Here is a 10,996-nt window from a genome sequence, read left to right on the forward strand (position 1 = left end):
GTTCCATATGAAGTCATTAATTTTCAAAAGTAAAATTCATTGATTCCATGAACATTTTCCTTGTCTTTTCTATTTTTTGCCATCGTCATAAAAGTCACTTCCCTATTTCTAAAATGGGGGAAAGGGAGAAAAAATCTCAAATGTGCCTCTGGTGTTCAAGATAATGTACAGTTTCTTGCAGGAGTCATGTCAAATAGAATAAAATGGCCCCTTATTCCATTTTTTTGATAGATACTTATCGAGGGATGAATATTGAATACGGGTCTCCGTATTAATTATATGGACTGCTTTACTTGCAATCAAGGAAGTGCTGACAAATAGTGCATGGTCGACTTCCATTTGAAATCATTGTTTTGAGTAGCAAAACTCAATGATTGCATGTATCTAATTCTCGTCTTTCATATCTTTACCATTACCCTTGCTGTTCACGAGCAGGATTATAGGTCATTCAAAATAAAGATTCAGTCAATGAGCAAATCCTAATTAGTTTTAATGGCATATCTCAATCATTAATGAGGAATTCCTGCATCCTTTGTATCATCTGATAGCAATTCATCCCCAATCGCTTCATTTATCTTTCTTCCTCTTTTCTGCCAAGCTGTAATTCTTCTTTTTGTTATCTTCCCAAGCCTCTCTCTACCTAATCTGTTCTCTTAGCACATAATGTATCTGCCCTATCTCCCTAATTTTTTGGCCCTAGTGTTATGTGCGAAGAATGCCATGGGCCGATTAAATGACCTGGTGTTTTTCAATAAATGTGGGAATTAAATGTTATTCTCTAATTGTACAGTAGGGATTACAACATAGGTGAACATTTTTGCGGATAAATTGTGTATGGGAAGTGAAAATAAAAAATATATCTTCAACGCAGTCTTGGGTAAAGATTCTTATTGGTGGAAAAAGGTTTTCTTTGCACTGGCTATGGCAAAGCAAATAGATGCTTTTGCATGTCTTGTGTGACTAGGTAGCCAAAGCTTTTAAGAATTATCTGGTAAATTGATGGGTTGGGTAATATGTACAGTGTAATCACTAGGACTTTATGTATTGAGGATTTCCTATGTTAATTTTTTCCATTTTTTCAACTTCCAGGTGAAGTTGGCAGTGCTACAAAGATGAATCTGGTGCTTCAGCTTATGTCTGGAGTGACGCTTGCAGGGTTGGCTGAAGGAATGGCCCTAGCTGACAGGGCGGGACTTCAGCAGAAGGACATCTTAGAAGTCCTAGAGCTAACATCATTAGCTTGTCCCTTCATTCATGAGAAAGGAAAATGTAAGTCCACTTAATTTTAATTAATAATTTCGTGAAAGGTCTCATCTTGAGTTTCATTGTTCTTGGATGACCGATAAGGACTTCATGAATATTGTCTAAATGTGGAATGAATTTATTATTTCTGCTTCACAAATTTCAGACTGTTGCTAACACTGTTGCGCTCTTTGTCTTATTTAAGATTTTATTTTTTTTATAAAGATCGCGGAAAATATTGAGCGAGAGCAAAAATCGTGCACGGATAATGCGCAACATGGATATGCCGCAGCCGTATAATCGGGAGTCTGGTGTACTTCAATACCTAAATCCTGACACAACTGTCACACACGATTACATAAAACTTGTGTGCGTGGAGCACCGCAATTCTTTTTTTTTTAATATGCATAATGAAGGTTATATTATTAGTAATGCTTTATTGCATTCATTGCAAAACTTAAATTGAAGAAAGAATTGACAATTACTTTGAAATTAGAATATGTAACACGTAAATTTCATCATGCAACAGGGAGTCCGAAAAGGAAGAGGCATCTAGCATGCATTTGAATGGATTCATACACTCTTCTTAGTGTTTTTCTCGTGGATTCATCGGCATTTTACACATTTTAGTGCCGTGCGCGTGACTGCGTACAAAGTCACTTGTTCCTTCAGTGCTTTGAAAATCGTCGCCGCAGACCAGCGGAAAATAAGGGTTTTTCTCCCCGACAGTGGCTTAGTAAGCACGACCCTCGCCACATGTGCCACAGTGTGGACTTGTGACGTCAACATCTTGTTCGGTAAAACCCATCCCGAAGTTCGCTCTGAGAAGATGGCTTGGTGGTGTAACTGGTAGCACGCCTGACCGGCAATCGGGAGATCCGGGTTCGAATCCCGGCTAAGTCAAATATTTTTTCATGGCGAACTTCATCCTTTGGTGTACTTACATGATAAGTTTAGTTATAATGTTATGAAATAATTAAACCAAGCAAATGTGCAAACTTTCATGTAAGACCCAACCATTTTCTATGGATTTGAAGAGAATCAAGGATGATCTGTGTTGTGTATTCGAAATTCGAATAATTCATAACTTCGTGTTAGCGAATAGTGTGAAAAGCACATTTATTTGAGGTATTAGACTATTCGAAGGTCCCATCGCTAATTTTAACTCAAGTTTGAAAAATTTGCTATTCATTTCTAGGTAATACCGCAATCTTCAGCAAATCATTCATTAATATTTGGAGCAATTTGTACAAACATAAGTGGACCATTGCATGATTATTAAGTGCAGTGAAACCTCTACTACATGAAATTCATGGGACCTGTATTTTTCCAGTTTGTTGAATCGTTAGTTCGTTCGTCACTGGTGTTTGTACATTGCGTCAGACCAGGGGCCGCACAGATTATTCACTCGTGTATCATGAATTTCAGGGATACAAATACTATGGAAAAATGGGATGGTGTCACTGCATCATTAAAAGTACTGCCAATGTATAAATTGATTAGGATTTTTACCTCCACGTCAAAGATTGTGGTGTATCCAAACAATCATTCTCCTATAAATAGTATTATGAATAAATAGGCACTTACACATATCTAGTAACTTGCCTCACTGTTATGAAACACCATCAGTCATTACAAGAAAACTGGTTAGCCTGAATAAGGGTGAATTAAGTAAGCAATGATGGATTTCTTTAAACATTTATTTTGATTACTAGATTGCAAAATTATTGAAGTACAGTGAGTCCTCGTTTAACGTCACTTACCGTTCCCGAAAAATGTGACGATAAACGAAATGACGTTAATCGAAGCACAATATCCCATAAGAAACAATGTAAAAAGTGAATATCGGCTCCTAGACCTCACAATTCCTACGCGAAAAAATTTTAGCGTATCATATTTGGGCTATTTCTTACGATGGGAATGCCAAACTATGGCATAAACACGAGTCCCTGTCTTCATTGACGGCAATACCAGCAGCGACGTACATCCTTCTCCATTTTTGTATCTTTCCGTGTTTGTTTTTTCGGCTTCGCTATGGTGGTCACCTGGGCATCATCATCACTGAAACATCGTCGCAGTTACAGGAACCAAGATTATTGAGAACACGGCGAAAAAGTGACGACAAATACTCCGAGTTCTACCCGGAAAAATTCCTAGAAATCACTTCAGGTTCCAGAAAACCGTAATGTAAAGTAAAATTTTCTAAAACTTTACTTGACATTTACGCACTTAACATTTGCGCACCTACCTAAGAATTCATTTTGCAGAAAATTTGCTATAAACGTAATCGAAATTGACAATAAACACACCGTTTTACACTTCGTTTAGACTGACTGTATTACCGCCCACAAAACGAACAACCTGCAACGCCCGCCGCTTCGCATTTTTTCTCGCGCGAAATTTAAAAAACCTGACCAGACCTGACGTTATCGCGAAGCAAAGGCGCGATAAACGAATGACGGTCTCAAAATTTTCGTGATGTTATCGCGAAATGACGTTAAACGGGGTGACGTAGAACGAGGACTCACTGTATGTAATACACATGTTTTTGCTTCCCCTTAATTTCTTTCAAAATGTCTCTTTCCATTTCTCTGAAGAGGCAAATTTTATTTTCTATATTGCCACTGCACAAAATTGCCGCACTTGCCAACGCTGAATCATGGCAGTCCATTTCTGGTCCATCAAACTTCTGGATCTTCCACATCTCGTGACTCTGGTTTCTCTGGCACATCTTCAGCTTCGTTGACACATGTCTCAATGTTGAAGTCCAGAATTGCATATTCCTCAAATGAGGCGTCGACACAATTTGTCTGCTTCATGTTCAACCAGAAATTGCTGTCCATCCAGCCCTCTCACACGTCTTCATACTTGCTCTCGGCACTAAATCCTGCTTTGTGAAAGCAGTTCGCTTTAGTACTTAATGTGACACACTTTCATGCCTCACATAATTGCTTTTAATGTAAAATGTTCCACTTCAGTGATTTGGCACTCCCCACTTTGTCCATTTGGCATTCCAAGAACTTCACCAGCATTCGTGGGCATATCCTTTACACCATAGAAATCACCCCATGATCCAGAGGTTGCAGCCTACTCATGCTGTTAAGTTTGAAAGAAAAACAATGCTCATATACCTCAATATGAGATCCTCCACGTTGTGTGCTATGCACCTGTCAAGGAACGACACTATTTTCTATTTTTTTCAGCCCATACTCACATCCTCTAACTACTGCTCAAAAACCTACCCATCCCAGCATTTTTGTTGCTGTCATATGGACATTGCATCGTCTTCACTTTTTAAAACAATGAGGCTTATCATATATGCCAGCTATGAACAGTGGCAACTTATCGGAGCCATTACCATTTGCACGTGAGAGAACCATAAAATGTTCCTTACTCATCTTCCCCCCACAGCAAGCCTCTCCTTTCATATTTAGTGTGCGATCAGGATGTAGGTTATAAAAAAAATTTGCTTCAATGGCATAAAAAATGTCCCAAGAGATGTATCCCTCACCAATTAAGAAGTAGAGCTTTGTATTTTGTTGATTGGAAGTATTCATAAAGCTGGAGTTCGTTTGTTGGGGTTATTTACCATTGTTTATAATGGCAATTTGGCTGGACCTGTGGCATTTGTTCGTTGATCGGAGTTCGTCATCTAGCAGGAGTTCGTTAGGTTTTTCTGCATGTTGATTTTAATTTTTTGCTTCATTGCCCTATTATCACATATTTAGTAGGGAAGTAAAAACTACAATGTGTTGTTTTATATTATGGCATCACATCCTGTTGTTTTTTTTGCCTTGGTGGAATGCAAGAGTATCAAAGTTAAATCTTTTGTTAGGTGATATTCAGCAGTGTGGCCTGCGAGAACGTAGATCAATGATCAACCATAGAAATCAATAATTCTTAGGTTATGCTTAAGTGTGGTAGTGGTTAGCTTAGTCATTTCCAGGTTTTTCATCAAATCTGCCATGTGTGGGCAGAAAGCACATTAAAGTTTTAACCCTCTAGCAGTCATGTCTCTTGGTGAAAATCACTATTTTCGGCCGGCGTATTAAGTGCACCATTGCTTATTTGTGAATATGTACTAATCTTTCCGTGTTTTTGGTTGTGTACTTTAACACTTTCGAGACCGCGGAGTTTTCGTCTTAGCTTGACTGCTGTACCGCTCCCCAAGAGACTCTTCTTTCTCGTGGTACGGAGCATTTTTGGAGGGCATTCGTTAAAAAGGGTCTCGCTGAACCTTTTTCGACCCCTCGGTGGGACTCCGTATTATCTCGGACTCCAAGAGTAGTTGTGCTCCCTCCTTTCCGGGTTTACGACCATACCTGCGGCATTGGTTCGCGGTCAACTTATGTATTGCTTATATGTATTTAGCAAATGGATAATTGTTGCTTGCACGTAAATTACAGACATTGAATATAATTCCTCATTTTTATCTGAGCATTGTCAAATTTTAAACGAAGTTCTAAGGCCATTATCAAAGCATTTAACGCAGCAACAATTTCCATGTTGATGTTTATACATAACTCGAGATATAAGTTAATATTTGTCGTAGAATTTCGTTTAAAAATTGTAAACGCTGCTCAAAAGACAAACAATTCAATTCTTAGTTTATATTTCTTGAGAAATGAACAAATATTTATTTCGAAAATTGACTCTATAAACAATTGTATGACCGCTGTCCCTTACGCTTTGGGTCCCGAGACAAAGGCGACCTAAACCCACGACCGTCCTGAAAGGGGGAGAGCTCGAAAACGTATATATACGGGTTTCGTTTTCTTGACCGGGAAAATCTCACACGTATATAGGTATACGCCCGTGGTCTCCCGGGTCAGGAAACGTCCACACGTATATATACGTGTACGGTAGGGAAAAGGTTAACAGTCAATAATTTAATATTATCAAATATATTCAATAATATAAGAAAAAAGTAGAGTTTACCTATTAATGGATTTTTGTCTTTAGGTAACCAGAATAGCCTATGCCTGTTTGCTGTAATTAATATTTTTCTGTTACTTGATGCAAAAAAATTACACAATTAAAACCCAATTACTGCATGAACTGTCATTAGTACGAAGTTAAGTATTTTTAATGCACCATTTAAGACCAGGTAACATAAGCAATCCATGAGCCATGGCAACAAAGTTGTCTTCATAATTTGGGTCACAGTCGTGTGAAACTTGATTTGTGCCAAGGAAGCATTATCATGATCATTGTGTGGCAAGAGAAAGCTGTCTGTAAAAGTAAAAATTTCCTCTCACAAGCATTCGCCCCAGTTTGTACAAATGTGACTGAGGATGGATTCATTATTTTGCATTTATTAATTATAATCACAAAATTACAACTCCTTATTTTTAGAAAAAATTATCATGATCTGTGTATTATGTGGGAAAATTGGGGAAAATTTTAAATTTTCTAACTTGAGCATTTTTGCCACTGCTCTTTCAAATTTTTGTTCCTTTCCCCACTTACCATGTTTACCTCAAAGTTTCTCCCTTAAAAATTTAATGTAACATCCAAAAATGTTGCAAGAATTTCATTTTCACATCTTTCAAAGGAAGTAACTGAGCTTATCATTTAATCTTCTTTTGGCAGAATGTTTAGGCCATGTCAGTAGATGTGCTCCATACCCTCAATGTTTGTTCCTTTCTATCCTTGAACTTAAAGTACTTAATTGCTAAAATGTTGTTGAAAATCTTCATACGCCAATGTTAAATATGTATTTTTAAAATTTTTAAGTGCTTTATCAAGGGAAGGCAATAGTTCCTTATGAATTAATCTTGCCAGAGATATATCCTAGGTTATATTTTGAGCAGTAAGTTAGGTAGCCATTATGTTAGCTGCTTGGACTTTTCAGACTAAATGCCACCAATCAATATACCAACCACTTTGGAGCAATAGGTTTAGAGAGACATGTATGTAATTCGTCTATTGCAGGCTATTGTGCTTGGTCGTTGAAAGATAAGAAGCTTGTCAAGTTGCAGGGGAAAGGGCTCATAATCCTGCTGGGTTTTTATTTCAAAATGATGAAATAGTATGCCTGAATAATTCTTCTTCACAGTAGATCTCTATAAAATGATCACATTTTCTACTCCTGACACCGTTTGGTAGTTTTAGGTTGAACTCACAGTTCGTCATTGATTCATAATTTTAAACCTCATTTGTCACCATATTTTTTTTTTTTTTTCACAAGTACATTGCATACATAATGATAATACAAGATGTAGTAAAACCAATTCTTCTTCCACTTAACTAGGGGTCCAATAGAAAGCAATTGTAATTAATTTTCTATTTTTATTGCAAAGTAATTTGCAATTGTCAAATGTATTTTTATCATTGTTGCTGTGTTGGTGTTTTTATTTGTACCCAATTTTTTTAATATATTAAAAGATGAGCTATGGTAAAATAGTGACTTTTTGACGATTTGTTGTCACACTGCATTGTTTGAATGTAAATGAATTTGAAGTTCTGTGAATAACTTTGAAAGCTCATTTCAACCCAGGCCATGGCTAGTGTTTGCATACTTAATGAAATCATGTTGTTCCGCTTGCTGGAATGATTTTTTGTTTTAATTTGAATTTAATGTCTCATTTTAGGTATTATTGAAGGTGGTTTCCAATGTCACCTGCCTCTGCAGCATCTGCAAAAGGATCTCAAACTCTCCCTATGTATGGGTGACCAACTAGAACAACCATTGCCTCTAACCGCCGCTACAAATGAAGTTTTCAAGCATGCCAAGCGTCAAGGTTATGGAGATCACGATGCCTCATCAGTGTACATCAGGGCACGATTTTGATGTGCCATATAAGTGGTTACTTTCATTACCGAATGAGGAAGATGGGATGATCTGATTAGTGGGAGGACCTGGAAGTTCAGTGTGTATCTTCTGCTCCTCGCCAATTATCAGTGCTTTCCACATGATCCTCATCCAACCTCAGGATTCCTGAACAATAAGATTTCAAGGGCACCCACTCTTAAATGTGAAGCAAAATTATTGGGGGTTTGGTTTTTATCTCGTTATATCCTCCCATGCCTTTAGGGAAGGACCATATTCCTTCTTGACTTGAGAAAAATCTGGAAGGCAGTGACGTTGTGGTTATTCAGTGGAGGATTTTAGAGGGGCTCTGCAAATATGTCTGGAAACAGTTGTGGTGGTTTGGGAAAGAGTGTGTGTGCGTGCCCATGCCTGCCTTATCTTTGATTGGTGACATCAGTTGTGATGTCCATTGACAGTATAGAGTCAGTTGTTTACTTCTGTGGCAAGGGGCAATGGTGAAGTAAACAATTTTTTTCCATTTAACTTGTGGTTATGCGTAAGATCATGGACTGTGTCTGAAAGCTAAGATTCAGGTTTAAATTACTTTTGTTTAGGCCAGTTGGTGACATGTTGGCTAAATCAAAGAAGCCTCTACGTAGTGTTTTTACTTTTTGGATTTCATTTTTGCTTTTTGTTAAAACCACAAGGGACCATGATGATAAGGATTGTCAAACCAAAGAGAAAAGTTAAATCTTCCTTGTAAATTGTTATATTGAGGCATTTCAATAGAAATTTAATGTTTTGATTGCTTAAAAGTATATCATTATATTGTTCCCTCAGCACCATATCTTTTAATGCTCTATGTTGTATTTTACTTTTTTGTAAGGATTTACCAATATAATTGCAGCAACTTTTCTGTAGGCAGTGCATTTGGTGCATGACTAATTTTTATTGTGAATGTAAAATGAGCCACTTTTATCCAAGATTTGATATTAATCTTTGAAAGTTTCTGTGGCTCATTCTATTAAATGAATGCTCATTGGTTTGAGTTGGCAATATTTTATTATTTGCTATAAGTAAAAGGTTTTTCTTGCACAACATTTGACTCGAAGTTCATAATAAGGTTAAAGAGTCTTGAAATAGATTGATTTGAACCAAGTTCAAGAGAATCAAATTTTTTTGCTGATGATTTCTCCTTGTTTGTCATTCTTAAGGATTATTGTATCATAGCCTGAGAATATTTTAGCACAAAAATTTGTATGTACAGACATTTTGATTGGAAATTCCTGAATTTACTGTGAAGGTAATTAGAATAGCTCTATCTGTTACTAACCAACAATTTGGGAGACAAATTTGGCAAAATAAACCTGAATCTTGTGAGGATTATCACAAGGCATTCTTTGTGTGTTTAGGATTTTATTAAAAGAATAAATCTTATGTAGAATTAAAAATCATGATTATTATTGTTACTATTGTACCATGGATTTAACTTTTTTGCATTGAAATTCGGACTGGTATGAATGCACTGTTTTGTATAAGACGAGAATGGTCAGTGTGATGAGAGTAGAGTAATAAATTTTGCTACTAGAGAATGTAAATTTCATTCTTACTGACAAATGTCAGATGGTTGAATGAGCTATTATTTATCCTTGTCTGCCGCCCATTGTCTGTTAGAGTATGCTGTATGTTAGTCCTTCCTTTTTATGGAGTCGTAAACAAGCAACCCTGGAAGTAACGTATTTATTCAGGTTGTTTTAGAAAATCTAGGCCTTGCATTAGTTTTTTTTTCCTGAGATTTATTTGAGCAATTTCATTTAATTGCATAGTGGTAAGTGCATAAATGAAAAAATTTGTGTTTCATCAGGGTTCCCACTCTACCGTGGAAACCGTGAATAAGCCGTGAATTTCTACAGTGAAAAAACCTGGAAAAAGCCGTGAATTTCCTCATATAACCTTAAAAATCTCTGAAACTTGATTTTAGAATTACGATTGAAAGAGCAAAAGAAAAATTGATATGTCGATCATGTTTCAAAGTCAGTCATGCGTAGACACTGTCCATGCATTTATGTGTACATGTATATTCCAAGTGCAATTATTGGTCCGTGTGCCATGACGACACATTGACCTTAAGCCTGTACCAAAGCCAGAAGACTGGTAGCCAAAGTGTTCATTAACCCTGGCGAAAATTCATACACTTCTTAATTTCCCTGGCACCCTGGTCCCTCCATTTTCCCGCTCACATACTTAAGCCGGAGCTGAATTTTGCCAGCGACGTCAAGACAGGTAGCACATTCATTGCTGCGTTTACATTCACGGCATCTGTCGCGTTTTTTAATTTTTAGTTAACCTGCGGCCGATGATCATTATGCGATCAATATTTCTGCCTAAAATGGTTTTTCTATAGACCTTGAATTTGACGACGTCTAGACTGTGAAAACCTGAAAAAAGCGTGAATTTTATGTTTCAGTTTGGGTGGGAACCATGTTCATGATTTCTTAACAAAATTTTAATTGCCTAATTGCTTGTTTGAATTTTTTTTCCATTATTTCATCATCATCACTGGTCAGCAATCTTAATATTGGTTTGACTCTGCTCTCCACTCAATTCTTCTATCAGCTAATCTTCTTACAACTACGTATTTCTTCTCTTTCACATCCTTCTTCACGTGCTTCATGTATTTTATGAGAGATCTTCCTTCTCCTTTCTTGCCTTGACTTCTACATGTCCGTTGGCAGTTGTCTTCATCAGGCAATCATGTCTCAAGATATGATCATTAAATTTGTTCCATCTTCTTATTAAGGAATCTTAATTATTAGGGTTTTCTTCTCTCCTACCCTTCTTGGGACTTCCTTGTTACGTATGTACTCGGTCAATCTGTTGATCCTCATTCTCTGGCACCACATTTTGAAAGCCTCTTCCATTGATTTCTCTGCTGATTTATTGTCCAGGTGTCACTTGCGTGGAGATGTATATTCCAAATGTAAGTTCTGATAATTTTTT

The 10,996-nt window shown here is 36.9% G+C and overlaps 1 protein-coding gene across 1 annotated transcript in view; it reads left to right on the forward strand.

The window, feature by feature from the left end:
• The window catches only part of LOC124161949 (putative oxidoreductase GLYR1 homolog), a 101,664-nt gene extending 92,076 nt beyond the window's left edge, over positions 1-9,588 (forward strand). Inside the window, exons 11-12 of the mRNA XM_046538225.1 lie at positions 1,090-1,269; positions 7,836-9,588. Of these exons, the coding sequence (XP_046394181.1) occupies positions 1,090-1,269; positions 7,836-8,035 (380 nt within the window). The 3' untranslated portion in view covers positions 8,036-9,588. The remainder of the gene's footprint in view (positions 1-1,089; positions 1,270-7,835) is intronic.
• The last annotated feature ends 1,408 nt before the right edge of the window (positions 9,589-10,996 follow it).

Source organism: Ischnura elegans, chromosome 7 (genome assembly GCF_921293095.1).
Source record: "Ischnura elegans chromosome 7, ioIscEleg1.1, whole genome shotgun sequence".
NCBI classification, from domain to species: Eukaryota; Metazoa; Arthropoda; class Insecta; order Odonata; family Coenagrionidae; genus Ischnura; species Ischnura elegans.